This window comes from Ranitomeya imitator, chromosome 2 (genome assembly GCF_032444005.1).
Source record: "Ranitomeya imitator isolate aRanImi1 chromosome 2, aRanImi1.pri, whole genome shotgun sequence".
Lineage (NCBI taxonomy): Eukaryota > Metazoa > Chordata > Amphibia > Anura > Dendrobatidae > Ranitomeya > Ranitomeya imitator.
The window spans coordinates 253,172,368-253,195,831 of NC_091283.1; the positions used below are offsets into that span (position 1 = coordinate 253,172,368).

The window sequence follows — 23,464 nt, forward strand, 5'->3', positions numbered from 1 at the left end:
TTTTGTTTTGTTCCAATCTCCTCGCTGTGGATTGTTTTAGAAATGTTCTTACCTCCCATCTGAGTATGTTTTCCTGGGTCTGCTTTGTTCAAGTCTAATGTTTTTCTTCCCGTCCCCTCTTCTTCTAGTTTAACGCCCTCCTGATGAGTGTAGCGAGTCTTCTGGCGAATGTGTGTTTCCCAGGTTTGTTGAGGTGTAGTCCGTCTCTGGCGAGGAGTCCATCGTACAAGTAATTCACACCGTGGTCCAGGAATCCGAATCCTTGTTGTCTGCACCATCGTCTTAGCCAGTTGTTTGCATCAAGGATCCTGTTCCATCTCCTGGTGCCATGCCTGTCTACTGGAAGGATAGAAGAAAAAACTACCTGTGCATCCAGTTCCTTTACTTTCTTCCCCAACTCTTCAAAGTCCTTGCAGATTGTCGGTAGGTCCTTCCTTGCCGTGTCATTGGTGCCAACATGTATCAGAAGAAATGGGTGGACGTCCTTGGAGCTGAAGAGCTTTGGTATCCTATCGGTCACATCCTTGATCATCGTTGATCAGTGTTGGAAGAGAAGTTTTATGGTCGTATTTATAGACTCCATCTTGAAAGAGTAGTTCTCTATAGATTGGTTGAGCTTCCTTAGATTTATAATAGTTCTCCAAGAACCATCCGGTTTTTGGATCAAGAAGAGGGGGGAGTAAAACCTGTCTCCCTCCTCCTGAACCGGGACCTCCTGAAGAACCTTTTTGTGGATAAGTCCCAAGACCTCGGTTTCTAGGGCAGATTGTTCCTGCTGGGACTTTCGTCGGGGAGTTAATATGAAGTTTTGTCTGGGTGGACAGACGAATTTTATTTTTAGGCCGTTTTTGATAATGTTCATGACCCAGGTACTGAGGGAGATATTTACCCAGGCCGGAAAGAAGAGGGAGAGTCTTCCTCCCACTTCTGGCGTAATGTCATTGGGGGGATTTTTTTGCCGATGTAGGGCCCTTTAAACATATAGCACGATCCTCTCTTATCCCTAAAGTCCCAATTTTTTCTCTCCCCTGGGGGGCGACCTCAGTTATATCTTCTCCGACGAAAAAAAGTTTTTTTTAGAATCTTTAGGGATGTTGGGAAAAACTTTCTTTTTATCTCCTGCATGATCCAGGATGTCTTCAAGTTTTTTCCCAAAGAGAAGTTGGCCATCACATGGAATAGAGCACAGCTTGTGTTTAGATGGCAAATCCCCCGGACAACCTTTGAGCCAAAGGGCTCTTCTTGCCGCATTGGACAAGCCCGCTGCTCTTGCTGTTAGTCTTGCGGAATCCGGAGAACAGTCTGCCAAAAAAGCTGCTGCTCCTTGCACTAAAGATGTATTTGCAAGGATGTCAGTTATGGGTACTTTGTTTCTTAGCTGATCCTCTATTTGTTGTAGCCAGACTATTAGAGCACGGGCCGTGCATGTTCCAGCAATTGCTGGCTTTAGGCCCCCCGCAGAGGCTTCCCAGATGTGTCTCAGAAAACTATCTGCTTTTTTGTCAAGCGGGTCTTTGAGAACACCAGAGTCTTCTAACGGAAGGGATGATCTTTTTAAAGGGCCACTGTCACCCCCCTCCAGCCGTTATAAACTAAAAGAGCCACCTTGTGCAGCAGTAATGCTGCATTCTAACAAGGTGGCTCTTTTAGTTTTTGTTTCTGTTATTCCCACAATAAATGTATTTATAATTCTGCTGAAATACCTATCTTTGTCCATGGAGGCGGGTCTGAAGCCTCCTCTTCGAAGCGCCCAACTGCCGTCAGTCATCTGCAAGGCAGAAGAGCAGAGCGCAGGCGCCGGAATTCACACAATAACAGCGCTGAGGGGGCGACGAAAATCTACACAAGAGATGACTGACGGCAGTTGGGCGCTTCGAAGAGGAGGCTTCAGTCCCGCCTCCATGGACAAAGATAGGTATTTCAGCAGAATTATAAATACATTTATTGGGGCAATAACAGAAACAAAAACTAAAAGAGCCACCTTGTTAGAATGCAGCATTACTGCTGCACAAGGTGGCTCTTTTAGTTTATAACGGCTGGAGAGGGGGTGACAGTGGCTCTTTAAATATTTGGCTACTGCCCCGTCAATCTTAGGGATCTTCTCCCAGGACTCAGAGTCTTTATCCTCAAAAGGATATCTCCTTTTGGATGAAGAGGGCAAAGAACCCATTTTTTCAGGTTTTTTTCCACTCTTTCTCAATTAATGCTTTTATTTTTGCATTAACCGGAAACGTGCGTTTCCTTTTCTCTTCTAAGCCACCAAACATGACATCTTCTAGTGACCTAGGTGTCTTCTCCTCTTTAAGACCCATTGCAGATCTAACTGCTTTAACCAATTTATCTACGTCCTCAGTTGGAAAACATGGACGACCTCCTGAATCACTGTCCGAGGAGGAATCTGAAGACTGGACAGAGGCCGAGGAGGTAGAGGGAGACCGGGATGTTTTATGACTCCCCTGTCTGAGAGGCATCTGACTCTGTGGACGCCTTACGGCTTCTCCTTCTCGGTTCTTTAAGGGCCAATTTCAAGGAGTCTTTTATTTCAGCCTGTATTATGGCTTTAAGGCTAGTGGCAAAATTAGGGGTCTCTTCTTGTATAGTTTTACTAATGCAGTCAGCACAGAGATCCTTCTGCCACTGAACTGCAAGCGGGTTTTTACAAAGGACACACTCTCGGTTCTTTGTTTTACCACCAGCTTTCCTGGACCCCTACTGATCAAAACAGACAAAAATGGACCCTGTTACCATAAGGGTGACATTCACGTAGATCACTCACCACCACCGACAATCAAGGGTACCGATTTTGGAGGCTGGACAGATGCAAGTGAAGCGTCCCTCCTGGACGCCAACGAATCTTGCCGGACAGGACGACTGCTGTTCCTACCACTTGAGTGGCTGCTCCTGGTATGCTGGTGGCTCGGCAAGGCATCTGGTGAGAGCTCCCTTTGCTGCTGCTGCTGCTGCTGTGAAGGCGGCTGCTGCTGCTCCTGTTGTCCCACTTCCATGGTGAAGTTTTTGGACATGAGCGCGTCTTCTGTGGTCCAGCCCCCTTTTATGGGGGGACCACTGCACTCCCCGCCTCCTTCGGTGCCCAATAGTGACCCCTCCCTCTCTCTGCCGTGCCGCCGAAGTTCCCTTTCACCGGCCGGCGTTTCTTCATGGGTGCCGCCATCTTGGATCCGGCGCCCGCCCCCGACGTCACGCGGGCACGCCAATTCCCAGCGTGCCTTGCGCGTGACGTCAGACGAGCGACCTGGAAGCGGCCACCGCACCTGGACGCCGGCAGAGAGGAGAGGGCGGCGTGGCAGCCATGGAAGGGAACCCGGCCCTCTGACCATGCTGCCAAAACGCCCGCTCGGACGCAGAGACCCGGAGGACCCGCGGACGGTGCATCCAGGACCCGAACTCCGACGCACAGGCGCTGCCTGTTCTTCCACGCCGGGACGGGACCTGGGTAAGTGGAATCACCGCCGTGTTCAGCATAAGGGTCCCTGTCAGGACAGGAAACCCAACTGAAGCGACAGAGAGGTACCGCCCTTTTATTTTCAGTAGGGTTTCCTGTCCTGACTAGGCGGATCCCCTCTCTCAGGTGTGCCGTCATGGGGGAAGGGAAAACTAAATCTCTGAGCAGTCATAAATACTCGGAGACCACCCGAGCGTGCTTGGGAAAGCCCGAGCAACGAGCATACTCGCTCATCACTGGTAATATCCCCTGTGTGCCCCCATATATTAGTACTCTCCCCTATGTGCCCCCATATATTCCTCATGATTTTTATGATGTTACATCGACTCATCTTCTCATTCAGGTCTCTACAATATCGGATCCTCTCAGTGAAGATCTTCTACAAAAGAGGATTTTCCTGATTTACCCTTCAAAGATGAATATGGACAGAGACAAGATGGCGGAGAGGATATTACACCTCACCCTAGAGATCCTCTTCCGGCTTACTGGAGAGGTGAGAGATTCTGATGACGTCACATTACATCATTCTTATCTATGGGAATAACAGATGGACAGAACTGGAGAGGTGAGGACTCTGGAAATGTCTGTAGTGAGATTTATTAATGTGTCTCTCCATTACCAGGATTACACAGTGGTGAAGAAGACCTCTAGTGATCGCTGTCAGGACCCTGTGTCTGAGGGATGGGGAAGACCCCTGAGCCCAATCACGGGGCCTCCACCTCACCCCCTGATCCATGAGGACATCAATGACCAGAAGATCCTAGAACTCACCTACAAGATGATTGAGCTGCTGACTGGAGAGGTGACACTGCTGGGAATGCTGGGACATTATACAGTAACACTATGAAGGGATCGGGGGGATGACGGTATCATTGTATGTGTCAGGTTCCTATAAGGTGTCAGGATGTCGCTGTCTATTTCTCCATGGAGGAGTGGGAGTATTTAGAAGGACACAGAGATCTGTACCAGAACGTCATAATGGAGGTTCCCCAGCCCCTCACATCTCCAGGTAATAGACAGGACTAAATACACACGGCCTATAATTATCTGTATGTAAAGAATTAATTCACTCCCTGTATGTGTTTCCTCCAGATCTATCCAGTAAGAGGACAACACCAGAGAGATGTCCCCTTCCTCTTCTTCCACAGGACTGTAACCAAGAAGATCCCAATGCTCCTCAGGATCATCAGGTAGATGGAGAGAAGGTGTCAGGAGATCTCCCCTATGATGTGTAGACGCCGGTGAAGGTCTTGTGCTCAGTCTTGTTTTATCCACCAGTATTATATGTTTTATACTTGTGTAATGAGAACGGTGGAGATGGCAGGATTAGAGCTGATCATAGATGTGACTTCTCCATCTGTCGGTGACTTTTACAATATTTGTTTCAGGGTGAAGATCTGACCCATATTAATACTAGAGAGACATATGTGAGGGGGGATGAGCGGTGTAAAGAGGAGATTCCCACATATGGCTACCCAGGTGAGTAGTGACCACTAAATGCAGAGAAGTCACAGATTCTTCTCAGTCACCGGCTGTGGCTGCTTTATCGGTGGTGTAGTCCGGCCGTGTTACCATGATCACCATTTTGCCTCTAGACCACAACATTCTCCTCCACCCAAAACTGTTCTAATGACTTTGGTCTTTGAAAGCCCTTTTCTGTAGAACTTACAACCTGGTAGATCCACCTACCCCCTGGGTTTAGGAGACGCTGTTACCTGCCCAGATCTGTGAACTATAAAGCCAAATGACAGCGTACGTAGAATGTGCTGACAAGATAGAAAATCACTTGAAGAAAAATATTCTGATGGGCCTGAAAGAGAAAGTGGAGGGTAATGATGCTGGTGGCTTCCTAGAACCCTGAGATCTTATCGGATGAATCTCCCTTCTCTCTCTTCTGTGCTGCTGAATGTGATCATATGGTCCCTACAAGACCAGGTCCAGTCTTTCTGGCCAAACTTCCAGGAGGATTGTGATAATCTCCATAAACCCATCACACCGGTGCCATGATATATCTCTGAGCTGTTCGTGGCTGATGGCTGTAATATACATTTATTCCCGCCTGCAGGAGATGTGTTGGCTCCAGTCCTGGTTTCATGGATTCACTCCACCTCATAAATTACATTGTTTTTGATCCTAAGAAATTCAGATTACTGCACAATCTCTCCTGAAATGGGGAGCAATATTATTTCCTCTAATCTTCTGGTCAGGATTCATAGTAGCTCCAATGGTCCACCATAAATGAATGTAACTCTGGTTTACTGTTGTATAATCTGTATTTGTAGTTTTCTGTTAACGAGATTATCTTGCTCTGGGGCGGGGCTTTATGTGGTGCTCTGGGTCGTGGCCGTGGGCGGGGCTTTGTGGTGATCTGGGGCGGGGCTGTGGGCGGGGATTTGTGGTGCTCTGGGGCAGGGCTGTGGGCGGGGCTTTATGTGGTGTTCTGATTACATATTCATCTGTATTGGCTTATGACAGGTCGCTGATCCCTCACTGACCTGCCCCCATTTTTACATAATGCATATAATAGTGTTGATATTATTGTTGATAATGCCTATATTGTGGCTATTGGGAGGCTTAGAAAAAAAAATAAAATCTAGCAAAATGTCACCAGCGGCGCCTGTCCAGTAGCATCTATCTCTTAGTTACTTCTGCGCAGCAATCGCCATCACCGGTGACATTTTGCGGGATGTAATTTATTTTTTTTGTAAGCCTCCCAATAGCCACAATATTATAGGCATTATCAACAATATTTATCAAATCTATTATATGCATTATGTAAAAATGGGGGACAGGTCAGTAAGGGATCAGCGACCTGTCGTAAGCGAATACAGATGAATATGTAATCAGAGCAGCATATAAAGCCCCGCCCACAGCCACGTCCCAGAGCGCCACATAAAGCCCCACCCACAGCCACGCCCCAGAGCGCCACATAAAGCCCCCCACAGGCCACCCACAGTCCCGCCCCAGAGCACCATATAAAGCCCAGTCCACAGACCCGCCCCAGAGCACCACATAAAGCCACTGTGACTATAGACAATAACATCTATTACTATTATTATTTATTTTTATAGCGCCATTTATTCCATGGCGCTTTACATGTGAGGAGGGGTATACATAATAAAACAAGTACAATAATCTTAAACCATACAAGTCATAACTGGTACAGGAGGAGAGAGGACCCTGCCCGCGAGGGCTCACAATCTACAAGGGATGGGTGAGGATACGGTAGGTGAGGATAGAGCTGGTCATGCAGCGGTTTGGTCGATCGGTGGTTACTGCAGGTTGTAGGCTTGCCGGAAGAGGTAGGTGTTCAGGTTCTTTGTGAAGGTTTCGATGGTAGGCGAGCGTCTGATGTGTTGTGGTAGAGGGTTCCAGAGTAGGGGTGATACACGAGAGAAATCTTGTATACGATTGTGGGAAGAGGAGATAAGAGGGGAGTAGAGTAGGAGATCTTGTGAGGATCGGAGGTTGCGTGTAGGTAAGTACCGGGAGACGAGGTCACAGATGTATGGAGGAGACAGGTTGTGGATGGCTTTGTACGTCATGGTTAGGGTTTTGTACTGGAGTCTCTGGGCAATGGGGAGCCAGTGAAGGGATTGACAGAGGGGAGAGGCCGGGGAATAGCGGGGGGACAGGTGGATTAGTCGGGCAGCGGAGTTTAGAATAGATTGGAGGGGTGCGAGAGTGTTCGAGGGGAGGCTACAGAGCAGGAGGTTACAGTAGTCGAGGCGAGAGATGATGAGGGCATGGACTAGGGTTTTTGCAGATTCTTGGTTGAGGAATGTACGGATCCGTGAAATATTTTTGAGTTGAAGTCGGCAGGAAGTGGAAAGGGCTTGGATATGTGGTTTGAAGGCGAGATCAGCGTCAAGGATTACCCTGAGGCAGCGAGCTTGTGGGACTGGGGACAGTGGGCAGCCGTTTACTGTAATGGATAGGTTCGTTGGGGGGGGGGGGGTCGCGTGACATGGGGAAAGATGATGAATTCTGTCTTGTCCATGTTAAGTTTCAGAAATCTAGCGGAGAAGGATGAAATAGCGGACAGACATTGAGGGATTCTGGTTAGTAGGGAGGTGATATCTGGTCCAGAGATGTAGGTCTGTGTGTCATCAGCATAGAGATGATACTGAAAACCGTGAGATTCTATGAGCTGTCCCAGGCCAAAGGTGTAAATAGAGAAGAGCAGGGGCCCAAGGACTGAACCTTGTGGGACTCCGACAGATAGAGGGCAAGGTGAGGAGGTGGTGTGTGAGTGGGAGACTCTGAATGTCCGGTCTGTTAGGTATGATGAGATCCAGGATAGGGCCAAGTCTGTGATGCCAAGGGATGAGAGGGTCTGTAGTAATAGGGAATGGTCCACTGTGTCAAAGGCAGAGGACAGGTCGAGGAGGAGGAGGACAGAGTAGTGTCGCTTGCTCTTGGCAGTTAAGAGGTCATTGGTGACCTTAGTTAGGGCAGTTTCAGTGGAATGGTGTGACCGAAAGCCAGATTGTAAGCGATCGAAGAGGGAGCAAGAAGAGAGATGGGAGGACAGTTCAAGATGGACGTGTTGTTCCAGTAGTTTGGAGGCATAGGGGAGAAGTGATATCGGGCGATGGCTAGATACAGAGGATGGGACAAGAGAGGACTTTTTGAGGATACTGTAGGTGTGATTGAGGCATGTTTAAAGCTTGAGGGGAAAACACCAGTTGTTAGTGATAGGTAGTGTTGAGCATTCCGATACTGCAAATATTGGGTATCGGCCGATATTCGCTGTATCGGAATTCCAATACCGAGTTCTGATATTTTTGCGATATCGGAAATCGGAATCGGAAGTTCCTATAGTGAATTTATGCACCATAATGGAGTGTAGGCGTTGCGTGGGCGGAGACTGCGTGTGCTCGTTTGCAGGCGGTGTCTGTGCGTGACCGTGGGGCTCTCTGCGTGTGTGCCGGGGCTCTATGCGGTGTGCGAGTGTCTCTGTGCAGCATGTCTCTGTGCGGCGGGTCTCTGTGCGGCGGGTTTCTGTGCGGCGGGTCTCTGTGCGGCGGGTCTCTGTGCGGCGTGTCTCTGTTCGACGTGCGGGGGGTCTCTGTGCAGCGTCTCTGTGGCGTGCGGGGGGTCTGCAGCATGCGGGGTCTCTGTGTGGGGTGTCTCAGTGCGGGCATCGTCCGATGGGACTACAAGTCCCATCGGACGATGCCCGCTACACTGACAGTGATTGACACATTAGCCAATGATGGGACAGTAGTAGTCCCATCATCCGGCTAATGTGTTGAATGAAAAAAAAAAACTCCATACATACATGCTACATACATGCTACATACATACATGCTACATACATACATGCTACATACATACATGCTACATACATACATGCTACATACATACATGCTACATACATACATGCTACATACATGCTACATACATACATGTTGACACAAAAGAGAATAGTAAAACCAAAAACACTCAGTTTGAAAAAAAATTTTTTTTGCAGTAATCCGCAAGTGCTAGTAAAAGATGTAAATTACAGGGTATTTGGTTGATACGTTTTTTGCAAAAAATGTATACTAAGCTGCTCTACCAATCTTCACGGTATACCCATATCAGAGCAGTCCTAACTAATGTATGCAATCCCTATCTGATGTATTTAAAAACCTGATCATCTGTATATTACCTGTGTGAACAGGGTTCAGAGAGGAAAAATCCATGTGTGCATACAGGGTAGAACAGCTTTTGTGCAGATAAAAGCTGTTCTACCCTGTATGCACACATGGATTTTTCCTCTCTGAACCCTGTTCACACAGGTAATATACAGATGATCAGGTTTTTAAATACATCAGATAGGGATTGCATACATTAGTTAGGACTGCTCTGATAAGGGTATACCGTGAAGATTGTTAGAGCAGCTTAGTATACATTTTTTGCAAAAAACGTATCAACCAAATACCCTGTTATTTACATCTTTTACTAGCACTTGCGGATTACTGCAAAAAAATTTTTTCAAACTGAGTGTTTTTGGTTTTACTATTCTCTTTTGTGTCTTCAGGTTTCTTGGTGGTGTGTGAACATGTTCTTACAGACTTGTTCACTGTGCAAGTAGCCCATGTGTTCCTGTTTCCATACATACATGTTACATACATACATGCTACATACATACATGCTACATACATACATGCTACATACATACATGCTACATACATACATGCTACATACATGTTACATACATGTTACGTGCATACATGCTATGTGCATACATGCTACGTGCATACTTGCTACGTACATGCTACATACATGCATACATGTTACATGCATACATGCTACATACATGCATACATGCTACATACATGCTACATACATCCTACATACATGCATACATACTACATACATGCTACATGCATACATACTACATACATGCTACATGCATACATGCTACACACATGCTACATGCATACATGCTACATACATGCTACATACCTACATGCTACATGCATGCTACATACATGCATACATGTTACATGCATACATGCTACATACATGCTACATGCATACATACTACATACATGCTACATGCATACATACTGCATACATGCTACATACCTACATGCATACATGCTACATACATGCTACATACATGCTACATACATACTACATACATACTACATACATTCATACTGCATACATACATATATACATACATGCTACATACAGTACATTCATACATTACATACAATACATAGATATAGTAGAAGAAAAAGTACCGCACACTCGAAACTGGTATAATGCAAAAAGGTATATGCCAGATTTATTCACGAAAACAAGTCAACAATTGCCACTGTGATAATTCGTAGATAGAAACCCGACGTTTCGACCCTCCCGGGTCTTATTCATTAGGTTACTAGGAAAGCAAATAAACAGTATAAGTAGCTGTATGTGACATAACATTATACGTAAAAGAAAACAAATAAGAACAAAAAAGACAAAATAATAAACATTAGACCAAAATATAAAATATAATATGTACAATATATACAAGGCAACCAGAGGCGATGAAGGGAATACTGTCCGGAGCAGCCAAAAGTAAGCCTGTAGCTAAGAGGTAATTCTAGTACATCAGTTACCCACTGTTTAGGGGAAATATAAAGTTTACCTTCACTCTTTTGATACACAGACATAGAAGTGGCAGTGATAGAAGGCAAGACAATGGTCCTTTTAAGGCATAACCTGTCATTATAACAAAATATCAACATTACAAAGTGTATCTGCATTCAGACAGCCTAAGTATGAGTATGGGGATGGGAGGGAAGAGAGTGTGCGGCATATACCTTTTTGCATCATACCAGTTTCGAGTGTGCGGTATTTTTTCTTCTACTATTGACTTGACCACACGGTCTGTTTTACCAGCACCTCCGTGTCCTTGACCAGAGTGCACACCATTATCCTTGTTCAATACATATATATAGACATACAGTACATTAAATAGAAACTCAAGGCAAGGGATACATTTTTTATATAAATGCCTAATGCTATTGTAAAAATGAATATCAAGGTAGAGTGTACAATGCACAATAAGAATTGGCATATATAATTATATGTATCCCATAATGGACATAATAAAGGACAAATCGGAAAAATATACCCCCTGACGAAGGCTGACGCCGAAACGCGCGTCGGGGAGTGGCACATCCAGGAGACGGCAGCATTCCAGGTAACACCTGCTCCAGGCTCACTAACATAGAATACTTGTTATTTATGATTTATTATTTGTGAAATTATGACATATGCCCGGATTTAGGTAGCAGGCACCTGCATTCATATTCCTCCTACCAGTGTAATTATTATTTTTTTTTTTTTGGTCGCACACTTGCACCTTATTCATTTGTACCTTGGCTTTACGTTTTTGCACTGGTTGCACTTTATATTAGTGCATCCATATATACACATAGTTCATGGCATTTGGTATATTCCTAGGTTCACTTTAGCCTATTAAGTACCTTTGGCTTTTTTAAGTGTACCGCCATATATTGCACTTTCCCCATTTTTTGTGCATTTATTTAATTTTACATATTTCTGTGTGTATTTATAGTTTTTTAGTTCTGTGGTGTCACATATGTGTGTATATATATAGGTACATATATTTATTTATCCAACTTGTACCACTTTAGTATTATTTTTTCAACAGCAGGATTATTTATTGCTCCGTCTTCCTGGTATTGTGCCTCTTTTTGGTTTTCTCTCCCCCCTATCATTAGTGTATTTACTTATAAATAAAATTATTTGCATTACAGTTTGGGCATTAGTTCGGTTTGTGTTCTTTTTTCCTTTATACAGTACATTAAACATACATTACATACATGACATACATATAGACATACAGTACATTAAACATACATTACATACTCACCATTACTTGTCAAAATATGAAAAAAAAAAAACAACCAATATACTCCCTGTCCGCAGAAAGCCACGAGTGTCCCACGACGATCTCCCGTGGAGAATGGCAGCAACAGCTGTTGCAACCGCTCTCCGAGGAACCCAGGAACACAATGACGGTGGGAAGGTATCCTTCCGCACTGTATTCCTCCGCTGCTATAAAAAAAAGTCCCTAGTCTCACTTTATGCATCCCACCGCTACACGGGAGTGGGAAGAGAGGGGCTAAGTGCCGGAATTGGCGCATCATACAGATGCGCCATTTCCGGGGCGGCTGTGGACTGGTATTTGTAGCCAATATCCATGGCCCCTCTCTAGGCTATGAATATCAGCCCGCAGCTATCTGCGTAGCCTTTCTGGCTATAAAATATAGGGGGACCCCACGTCATTTTTTCGGGGGGTCCCCCTATTTTAATAGCCAGTAAAGGCTATGCAGACAGCTGCGGGCTGTTATTCATAGCAGGCTACAAATGTTGGCCCCCGGCCGTCGGCTTTCCCCCTCTGGCGCAGAAAATTGCGCGGGAGCCCACGCTGTTTTTTTCCATTTTTTTGTGGTTTTTAATTCAACGCTCCTAAAGGCCTCTTTCACACTTGCGTCGGGCCGACATACCGACGCACGTTGTGAAATTTGTGCCCGACGTGGGCAGCGGATGCAGTTTTTCAACACATCCGCTGCCCATTCTGAAGTGCGGGAAGGAGGGGGCGGAGTTTCTGCTGCGCATGCGCGGTAGAAAATGGCGGACGCGACGGACAAAAAAAAAGTTCACTTGAAGGTTTTTTCGTGCTGACGGTTCGCCAAAACATGACATGATGCTGGTTTTTGGTGCAGTTTTAATGCGGTTTTAGATGCTGTTTTAGATGCTGTTTTTGATGCGGTTTTTGATGCAGTTTTCGTAACGTTTTTTTGATCAGTTTTGATGCATTTTTTGGAAATTATAAACAGAAAATGTTCATAATTTGAATGGAAACATACATGAAAAAACGGATTCGGAGGCCGGATTCATCATTTCACATCTGTTTCATCCGTTTTTTGCTGGATCCGTCGCTGTGCCAGACAGAAAAACCGTTCCTCGGTATGTGTTTTCCGTCCGGCGGAAACAGCTTTTTTGACGGATCCTGCAAAAAACGGATGAAACGTGTGGCCATCAGGCGCAATCTGGCGCTAATACAACTCTATGAGAAGAAAACGGATCTGGCGGAAAAAAACGGATCCGGTAGAAAAAACGGATCTGGCAGGGAAAAAAACGGATCCTGCAAATGTGCTCGCAGCATGCGTCTTTTTCCCATAGACTTTTTTTAGTATTAGCGGCGGATCGCGACGGATGGCCACACGTCGCGTCCGTCGTGCAATGGATTCGTCGTGTTTTGGCGGACCGTCGGCACGTAAAAACGTTCAAGTGAACATTTTTTTGTCCATCGCGTCTGCCATTTTCTACCGCGCATGCGCAGCCGAAACTCCGCCCCCTCCTCCCCCTACTTCAGAATGGGCAGCGGATGCGTTGAAAAACTGCATCCGCTGCCCATGTCGTGCACAAATTTCACAACGTGCGTCGGTACGTCGGCGCATAGCGACGGACCCGTACCGACGCAAGTGTGAAACAGGCCTTTATGAGTGTTGAATTTGAAAAAAAAAAAAACGGCGTGGGCTCCTCCGCATATTTCTGCGCCAGAGGGGGAAAGCCGACAGCCAGGGGCCAATATTTGTAGCCTGCGAAGAATATCAGCCCGCAGGCTACGTGGGGACGTGGGGTCCCCCTATATTTTATAGCCAGAAAGGCTACGCAGACAGCTGCGGGCTGATATTCATAGCCTAGAGAGGGGCCATGGATATTGCCCCCCCCCCCCCCCCCCCCGGCTACAAATACAAGTCCGCAGCTGCCCCGGAAATGGCGCATCTGTACGATGCGCCAATTCCGGCACTTAGTCCCTCTCTTCCCACTCTCGTGTAGCGGTGGGATATGGGGTAATAAGGGGTTAATGTCACCTTGCTATTGTAAGGTGACAATAAGCCAGGTTAATAACGGAGAGGCGTCAATAAGACGCCTATCCATTATTAATCCAATAGTAAGAAAGGGTTAATAAAACACACAAACATTAGAAAAAAGTATTTTAATATTCTTCATTTCACCATACTTACCATACTTCAGCGCCTGCAAAAAAACGTAAAATAATAAACCATATACTACCTGTCCGCCATGGTCCAATTAATAACGAGTGTCCCACGACGTTCTCCCCTATAGAACAGTGACATCGGGTGATGTCACCGCTCTATAGGTCCCTCAGTGACTTGTAGTCCCATCGGACGATGCCCGCACTGAGACACCCCGCATGCCACACAGACACCCTGCACGCCGCACAGACACCCCGCACGCCGCAGACACCCCGCACAGAGACCCCGCACGCCTCACAGACACCCCCCCGCACGCCACAGACCCCCCACACAGAGACACGCTGCACAGAGCCCTCCCCCCCCCCCACGCCGCATAGAGCCCGGGCAGTCCCGGCACGCCGCATACAGCCCCGGAAGGCACGTACAGATCCCTGGCAGGCCCGCACAGACCCCGCCCACAGACACTCAGTGTCCGCCCACGCACCGCCCACACTCTTCCCCCTCCAGCACAGCATATAGAAGGACAGAAAGGGCTTATTTATGTTCCGATAATTGTGTCCCATTGACTAGCATTGGTAACGGGTATCGGTATCGGCGATATCCAATATTTTTTTGGGGATATCGGCTGATCCAATCCGATACCGATACTTTTGAATATCGGAAGGTATCGCTCAACACTAGTGATAGGTTGAAGAGATGGGTTAGGGTTGGGATGAAGACTGTGGCGAGGTTTGGGATGAAGTGGGATGGGATCGGGTCAAGTGCACAGGTGGTGAGATGCGATCTTGAGAGTAGAGTGGAGAGTCGATCGTCTGTAATGGTGGAGAAGTTGGTTTTGGAGGTGGAGGGCTGGGACGTCGGGAGGAAGGGCTCTGGTTGTTGTTGGCCAGAACTGTCTCTGATGTTATCAATCTTCTGCTTGAAAAATGAGGCAAAGTCTTCAGCTGAGATGAGTGGGGAGGGAGGATGTGTTGGGGGACGGAAGAGAGAATTGAAGGTGTTGAATAACTGTTTAGGGTTGTGAGACAGGGAGGATATGAGAGATGAGAAGTCGGTTTGTTTAGCTGTGGCGAGTGTGGTCTTGAAAGTAGTGAGGGACTGTTTGAATGCGATGAAGTGTTCGTTGGAGCGGGAACTTTTCCATCTCCGCTCAGCAGCCCTGGAAGCTCGCCTCAGTTCATTGGTCAGGCTGGTGTGCCAGGGCTGTCTGTCGATTTTGCGAGCTTTGGTATGTGTAAGTGGGGCAGCAGATTCCAATGCTATAGCTATTGTGATGTTCTATAGAGTGGCAGCGTCATCTGCATTGTGTAGAGAACTTATGTCTGTGAGAGGGAGGAGGGATTCAGAGAATGAATGTAGGTCAAGGTGTTTAAGATTTCTGCGAGGGTGTGAAAGTTTGTGGGGTGGGGATTGTAGACATGGAGTGGAGAGGGAAGAGAATGTGAGAAGGTTGTGGTCAGAAAGAGGAAGAGGTGAGTTAGAGAGGTTAGATAGGGAGTAGAGGCGGGGGAAGATGAGGTCCAGTGTGTGACCGTCTTTGTGGGTGGCTGCAGAAGACCATTGAGTGAGGCCGAAGGAGGACGTCAGAGATAGAAGTTTAGTGGCAGCTGAGAGGGAAGTGTCAATGGGGATGTTGAAGTTGCCCATGATGATAGTGGGGATGTCCGTGGAAAGGAAATGAAGTAGCCAGGTGATTAAGTGGTCAAAGAAGGTGGTGGCTGGCCTTGGGGGTGGTAAATGACAGCCAGTTGGAGGGGGAGTAGATGCGCACAGAGTGCACCTCAGAGGAAGGGAGGGTAACAGAGGGTGGCAGTGGCATTGGGGTGAAGGAGCAGTTATCTGACAGGAGAAAACCAACTCCTCGCCCATGTTTGCTGCTGGGGCGGGGTGTGTGAGAAAGGTGGAAGCCACCATATGAAAGTGCAGCAGGGGAGGCTGTGTCAAAAGGAGTGAGCCAGGTTTCGGTGATGGCGAGGAAGGAAAGTTTGGTAGCAACAAAAGATCATGGATGTAGGAAAGCTTGTTGCAGACAGCAAGCGTTCCACAGAGCTCCTGTTAGTGGGACTGGGGAAGCGGGGGCTGGGTGAATGGGTATAAGGTTAGAGAGGTTACGGAACTTTGTGATATAGCGTGGATAGGGGCTAGAAATGACTGTGGGAATATGGTGAGGAGGACCAGGATTTGGAGAGATATCACCAGCAGTGAGAAGGAGCAGAGAAAGTGTTAGCAGGTGAGAGCAGGAGAGGGCATGAGGGGGCTGTCTGTGTTTGGAGACAGAGGATTGTATGTTGAGGAACAGTTCTGAGGAGGAGGTGAGATGGATGGGGGAGGATTGAGGAAGAGATGAACAGTTCCTTACTTGGTGTAGGGATTAGGGGAGTTAGCAGAAAGGAATCACACTGCAGACTGAAGTCTTTGCAGACTTGAGCTATGCAATATATCTGCCACAAACTGCATTCAGGTGTGAAGCAGAGAGGAGTGGTCTCTGTTCATCTTGGTCAGAGAATTAAGAGTGGACCAGATGCATATAATCAAACCAAAGTAAATAGCACGGGTGGAGGGGGGGGGGGGTGAAGCTGGGGTTGGTTAAGAAACATACCAAGTGGAAGATAGGAGTAGAGGCAAGTCTGTGTGGAAAGATGGATTACACTACATGCACTTCATAGACAGACAGAGCAGGAGAGCTGGGTGGATCAACATACCATGTGAATGCTAGGTGCAGGGGCGACTCTGTGTGCAAAGCTGGGTGATGTAGTATATGCACTTCATAGACAGACAGAGCAGGAGCAGGAGAGCTGGGTGGATCAACATACCTGTAGGAAGAACATACATGCTTGTTATCTATGTATAGATCTATCTATCCATCTCATTCCTTCTATCTATTATTTATCTACCTATATTTATATCTATCTATTATCTATCATCTATCTATCCATCTCATTCCTTCTATCTATTATTTATCTACCTATATTTATATCTACAGTGGGGCAAAAAAGCATTTAGTCAGTCAGCAATAGTGCAAGTTCCACCACTTAAAAAGATGAGAGGCGTCTGTAATTTACATCATAGGTAGACCTCAACTATGGGAGACAAACTGAGAAAAAAAAATCCAGAAAATCACATTGTCTGTTTTTTTAACATTTTATTTGCATATTATGGTGGAAAATAAGTATTTGGTCAGAAACAAAATTTCATCTCAATACTTTGTAATCTATCCTTTGTTGGCAATGACAGAGGTCAAACGTTTTCTGTAAGTCTTCACAAGGTTGCCACACACTGTTGTTGGTATGTTGGCCCATTCCTCCATGCAGATCTCCTCTAGAACAGTGATGTTTTTGGCTTTTCGCTTGGCAACACGGACTTTCAACTGCCTCCAAAGGTTTTCTATAGGGTTGAGTTCTGGAGACTGGCTAGGCCACTCCAGGAGCTTGAAATGCTTCTTACGAAGCCACTCCTTCGTTGCCCTGGCGGTGTGCTTTGGATCATTGTCATGTTGAAAAACCCAGCCACGTTTCATCTTCAATGCACTTGCTGATAGAAGGAGGTTTGCACTCAAAATTTCACGATACATGGCCCCATTCATTCTTTCATGTACCCGGATCAGTCGTCCTGGCCCCTTTGCAGAGAAACAGCCCCAAAGCATGATGTTTCCACCACCATGCTTTACAGTAGGTATGGTGTTTGATGGATGCAACTCAGTATTCTTTTTCCTCCAAACACGACAAGTTGTGTTTCTACCAAACAGTTCCAGTTTGGTTTCATCAGACCATAGGACATTCTCCCAAAACTCCTCTGGATCATCCAAATGCTCTCTAGCAAACTTCAGACGGGCCCGGACATGTACTGGCTTAAGCAGTGGGACACGTCTGGCACTGCAGGATCTGAGTCCATGGTGGCGTAGTGTGTTACTTATGGTAGGCCTTGTTACATTGGTCCCAGCTCTCTGCAGTTCATTCACTAGGTCCCCCCGCGTGGTTCTGGGATTTTTGCTCACCGTTCTTGTGATCATTCTGACCCCAGGGGGTGGGATTTTGCGTGGAGCCCCAGATCGAGGGAGATTATCAGTGGTCTTGTATGTCTTCCATTTTCTAATTATTGCTCCCACTGTTGATTTCTTCACTCCAAGCTGGTTGGCTATTGCAGATTCAGTCTTCCCAGCCTGGTGCAGGGCTACAATTTTGTTTCTGGTGTCCTTTGACAGCTCTTTGGTCTTCACCATAGTGGAGTTTGGAGTGTGACTGTTTGAGGGTGTGCACAGGTGTCTTTTTATACTGATAACAAGTTTAAACAGGTGCCATTACTACAGGTAATGAGTGGAGGAAAGAGGAGACTCTTAAAGAAGAAGTTACAGGTCTGTGAGAGCCAGAAATCTTGATTGTTTGTTTCTGACCAAATACTTATTTTCCACCATAATATGCAAATAAAATGATAAAAAAAACAGACAATGTGATTTTCTGGATTTTTTTTCTCAGTTTGTCTCCCATAGTTGAGGTCTACCTATGATGTAAATTACAGACCCTCTCATCTTTTTAAGTGGTGGAACTTGCACTATTGCTGACTGACTAAATACTTTTTTGCCCCACTGTATCTATTATCTATCATCTATCTATCCATCTCATTCCTTCTATCTATTATTTATCTACCTATATTTATATCTATCTATTATCTATCATCTATCTATCCATCTCATTCCTTCTATCTATTATTTATCTATCTATATTTATGTCTATTATCTATCATTTATCTATCTATCTATCTATCTATCTATCTATCTATCTATCTATCTGTGTGTATAATGGAGTGTGGGTTGGACAAATGTAAAAGAGGAGGTTGGACAAGAAATGACATAACAAATCTTTTTTTTTTGTTCAATAATACATCTTTATTTAGCTTTCAAAAACGAATTAAAAACGCATCAAAAACGCACCTGCGTTTTCTGCCAAGAGATGCAGATTCAGTGCAGAAAAATCTGCAGGCAAATCTGCAACGTCTGCACATACCCTAACGGTAACCCCTACTTTAGCCTAACAGTAACCCTAAGACCTCTTTCACATTTCCGTCGGAATGTGAACGTTGCTATGCGTCGTTCTGTGCAAAAAACACATCCTGCAAAGTTGTCCGCAGGATGCGTTTTTGCACATAGACTTGTACTACTGACGCACCGCGACCTATGGACACACGTTCCATACGTCGTGCACTGGATGCGTCGGTATATGGCGCACCATCGTTGCAAAAAAAGTTCAACGGAACGTTTTTACGCACGTCGGGTCCTGCATTTCTGACCGCGCATGTGCGGCCGGAACTCCGCCCCTCCTCCCCGGGACTTTACAGTGGGCAGCGGACGCGTTGAAACCAGGGATTCAAGCTTCAGGAGGCTAATTTGCATATTCCAGGTGCCTTCTGGGAGAAGCGAAGTCTCCCTAAGCTAGAAGATCGTTGGGTACAGCCGGGACCAGCTGCTTCGAAAGCATCACCAAACCAGGGATTCAAGCTTCAGGAGGCTAATTTGCATATTCCAGGTGCCTTCTGGGAGAAGCGAAGTCTCCCTAAGCTAGAAGATCGTTGGGTACAGCCGGGACCAGCTGCTTCGAAAGCATCACCAAACCAGGGATTCAAGCTTCAGGAGGCTAATTTGCATATTCCAGGTGCCTTCTGGGAGAAGCGAAGTCTCCCTAAGCTAGAAGATCGTTGGGTACAGCCGGGACCAGCTGCTTCGAAAGCATCACCAAACCAGGGATTCAAGCTTCAGGAGGCTAATTTGCATATTCCAGGTGCCTTCTGGGAGAAGCGAAGTCTCCCTAAGCTAGAAGATCGTTGGGTACAGCCGGGACCAGCTGCTTCGAAAGCATCACCAAACCAGGGATTCAAGCTTCAGGAGGCTAATTTGCATATTCCAGGTGCCTTCTGGGAGAAGCGAAGTCTCCCTAAGCTAGAAGATCGTTGGGTACAGCCGGGACCAGCTGCTTCGAAAGCATCACCAAACCAGGGATTCAAGCTTCAGGAGGCTAATTTGCATATTCCAGGTGCCTTCTGGGAGAAGCGAAGTCTCCCTAAGCTAGAAGATCGTTGGGTACAGCCGGGACCAGCTGCTTCGAAAGCATCACCAAACCAGGGATTCAAGCTTCAGGAGGCTAATTTGCATATTCCAGGTGCCTTCTGGGAGAAGCGAAGTCTCCCTAAGCTAGAAGATCGTTGGGTACAGCCGGGACCAGCTGCTTCGAAAGCATCACCAAACCAGGGATTCAAGCTTCAGGAGGCTAATTTGCATATTCCAGGTGCCTTCTGGGAGAAGCGAAGTCTCCCTAAGCTAGAAGATCGTTGGGTACAGCCGGGACCAGCTGCTTCGAAAGCATCACCAAACCAGGGATTCAAGCTTCAGGAGGCTAATTTGCATATTCCAGGTGCCTTCTGGGAGAAGCGAAGTCTCCCTAAGCTAGAAGATCGTTGGGTACAGCCGGGACCAGCTGCTTCGAAAGCATCACCAAACCAGGGATTCAAGCTTCAGGAGGCTAATTTGCATATTCCAGGTGCCTTCTGGGAGAAGCGAAGTCTCCCTAAGCTAGAAGATCGTTGGGTACAGCCGGGACCAGCTGCTTCGAAAGCATCACCAAACCAGGGATTCAAGCTTCAGGAGGCTAATTTGCATATTCCAGGTGCCTTCTGGGAGAAGCGAAGTCTCCCTAAGCTAGAAGATCGTTGGGTACAGCCGGGACCAGCTGCTTCGAAAGCATCACCAAACCAGGGATTCAAGCTTCAGGAGGCTAATTTGCATATTCCAGGTGCCTTCTGGGAGAAGCGAAGTCTCCCTAAGCTAGAAGATCGTTGGGTACAGCCGGGACCAGCTGCTTCGAAAGCATCACCAAACCAGGGATTCAAGCTTCAGGAGGCTAATTTGCATATTCCAGGTGCCTTCTGGGAGAAGCGAAGTCTCCCTAAGCTAGAAGATCGTTGGGTACAGCCGGGACCAGCTGCTTCGAAAGCATCACCAAACCAGGGATTCAAGCTTCAGGAGGCTAATTTGCATATTCCAGGTGCCTTCTGGGAGAAGCGAAGTCTCCCTAAGCTAGAAGATCGTTGGGTACAGCCGGGACCAGCTGCTTCGAAAGCATCACCAAACCAGGGATTCAAGCTTCAGGAGGCTAATTTGCATATTCCAGGTGCCTTCTGGGAGAAGCGAAGTCTCCCTAAGCTAGAAGATCGTTGGGTACAGCCGGGACCAGCTGCTTCGAAAGCATCACCAAACCAGGGATTCAAGCTTCAGGAGGCTAATTTGCATATTCCAGGTGCCTTCTGGGAGAAGCGAAGTCTCCCTAAGCTAGAAGATCGTTGGGTACAGCCGGGACCAGCTGCTTCGAAAGCATCACCAAACCAGGGATTCAAGCTTCAGGAGGCTAATTTGCATATTCCAGGTGCCTTCTGGGAGAAGCGAAGTCTCCCTAAGCTAGAAGATCGTTGGGTACAGCCGGGACCAGCTGCTTCGAAAGCATCACCAAACCAGGGATTCAAGCTTCAGGAGGCTAATTTGCATATTCCAGGTGCCTTCTGGGAGAAGCGAAGTCTCCCTAAGCTAGAAGATCGTTGGGTACAGCCGGGACCAGCTGCTTCGAAAGCATCACCAAACCAGGGATTCAAGCTTCAGGAGGCTAATTTGCATATTCCAGGTGCCTTCTGGGAGAAGCGAAGTCTCCCTAAGCTAGAAGATCGTTGGGTACAGCCGGGACCAGCTGCTTCGAAAGCATCACCAAACCAGGGATTCAAGCTTCAGGAGGCTAATTTGCATATTCCAGGTGCCTTCTGGGAGAAGCGAAGTCTCCCTAAGCTAGAAGATCGTTGGGTACAGCCGGGACCAGCTGCTTCGAAAGCATCACCAAACCAGGGATTCAAGCTTCAGGAGGCTAATTTGCATATTCCAGGTGCCTTCTGGGAGAAGCGAAGTCTCCCTAAGCTAGAAGATCGTTGGGTACAGCCGGGACCAGCTGCTTCGAAAGCATCACCAAACCAGGGATTCAAGCTTCAGGAGGCTAATTTGCATATTCCAGGTGCCTTCTGGGAGAAGCGAAGTCTCCCTAAGCTAGAAGATCGTTGGGTACAGCCGGGACCAGCTGCTTCGAAAGCATCACCAAACCAGGGATTCAAGCTTCAGGAGGCTAATTTGCATATTCCAGGTGCCTTCTGGGAGAAGCGAAGTCTCCCTAAGCTAGAAGATCGTTGGGTACAGCCGGGACCAGCTGCTTCGAAAGCATCACCAAACCAGGGATTCAAGCTTCAGGAGGCTAATTTGCATATTCCAGGTGCCTTCTGGGAGAAGCGAAGTCTCCCTAAGCTAGAAGATCGTTGGGTACAGCCGGGACCAGCTGCTTCGAAAGCATCACCAAACCAGGGATTCAAGCTTCAGGAGGCTAATTTGCATATTCCAGGTGCCTTCTGGGAGAAGCGAAGTCTCCCTAAGCTAGAAGATCGTTGGGTACAGCCGGGACCAGCTGCTTCGAAAGCATCACCAAACCAGGGATTCAAGCTTCAGGAGGCTAATTTGCATATTCCAGGTGCCTTCTGGGAGAAGCGAAGTCTCCCTAAGCTAGAAGATCGTTGGGTACAGCCGGGACCAGCTGCTTCGAAAGCATCACCAAACCAGGGATTCAAGCTTCAGGAGGCTAATTTGCATATTCCAGGTGCCTTCTGGGAGAAGCGAAGTCTCCCTAAGCTAGAAGATCGTTGGGTACAGCCGGGACCAGCTGCTTCGAAAGCATCACCAAACCAGGGATTCAAGCTTCAGGAGGCTAATTTGCATATTCCAGGTGCCTTCTGGGAGAAGCGAAGTCTCCCTAAGCTAGAAGATCGTTGGGTACAGCCGGGACCAGCTGCTTCGAAAGCATCACCAAACCGCGCGCCGTAAGGCGCGCGAATTTTTGCCTGTAGGACATTATTGCAAGAGAGCTTGGCTGAGTAGATTACACAAGAAGGAAAACACACAGCAAGTCAGCAGGATCTAGGAGCAACATGGCAGATGTGACAACCTACATGGTGAGCTGCAGCATGTGCTACATGTTCACAGATCGACCAGAAGAAGAATCCAATTTCACCTGTCAGAAGTGTAGACTAGTGGCCCTTTTAGAAGAAAAGGTGCGGGGTCTGGAAGAAAGAATAGCAACTTTGAAACTCATCAAAGAGAATGAAGACTTTCTAGACAGAACAGAAGCATCTCTACTGGTCACAGAAGGTGCAAAAAGTGTCAGAGAACCTCCAAAAGCAGATGAGTGGAAGCATGTGACCAAAAGAAGCAAGAAGACCATGGAGAAATCACCAACCACACAACTGAAGAACCGATATCAAATCTTTGTAGAGGATGAAGATGGCACACCCAAGAATGAAGCAATACCAGCAAGCAAAAAAGAAAAGGGCACACAGCAACAAGTGACAGCAAAAAGTACAGCCAAGAAGCAACGAAGAGTGGTGGTGGTGGGAGACTCACTACTGAGAGGCA

General features: G+C 46.9%; 1 protein-coding gene across 1 annotated transcript in view; it reads left to right on the plus strand.

Moving 5' to 3' along the window:
- LOC138662946 (zinc finger protein 182-like) overlaps positions 1–23,464 on the plus strand; it is an 81,171-nt gene that overhangs the window by 50,275 nt on the left and 7,432 nt on the right. Inside the window, exons 6-10 of the mRNA XM_069748959.1 lie at positions 3,807–3,956; positions 4,086–4,265; positions 4,349–4,472; positions 4,556–4,653; positions 4,852–4,942. Coding sequence (XP_069605060.1) covers positions 3,807–3,956; positions 4,086–4,265; positions 4,349–4,472; positions 4,556–4,653; positions 4,852–4,942 — 643 coding nt within the window. The remainder of the gene's footprint in view (positions 1–3,806; positions 3,957–4,085; positions 4,266–4,348; positions 4,473–4,555; positions 4,654–4,851; positions 4,943–23,464) is intronic.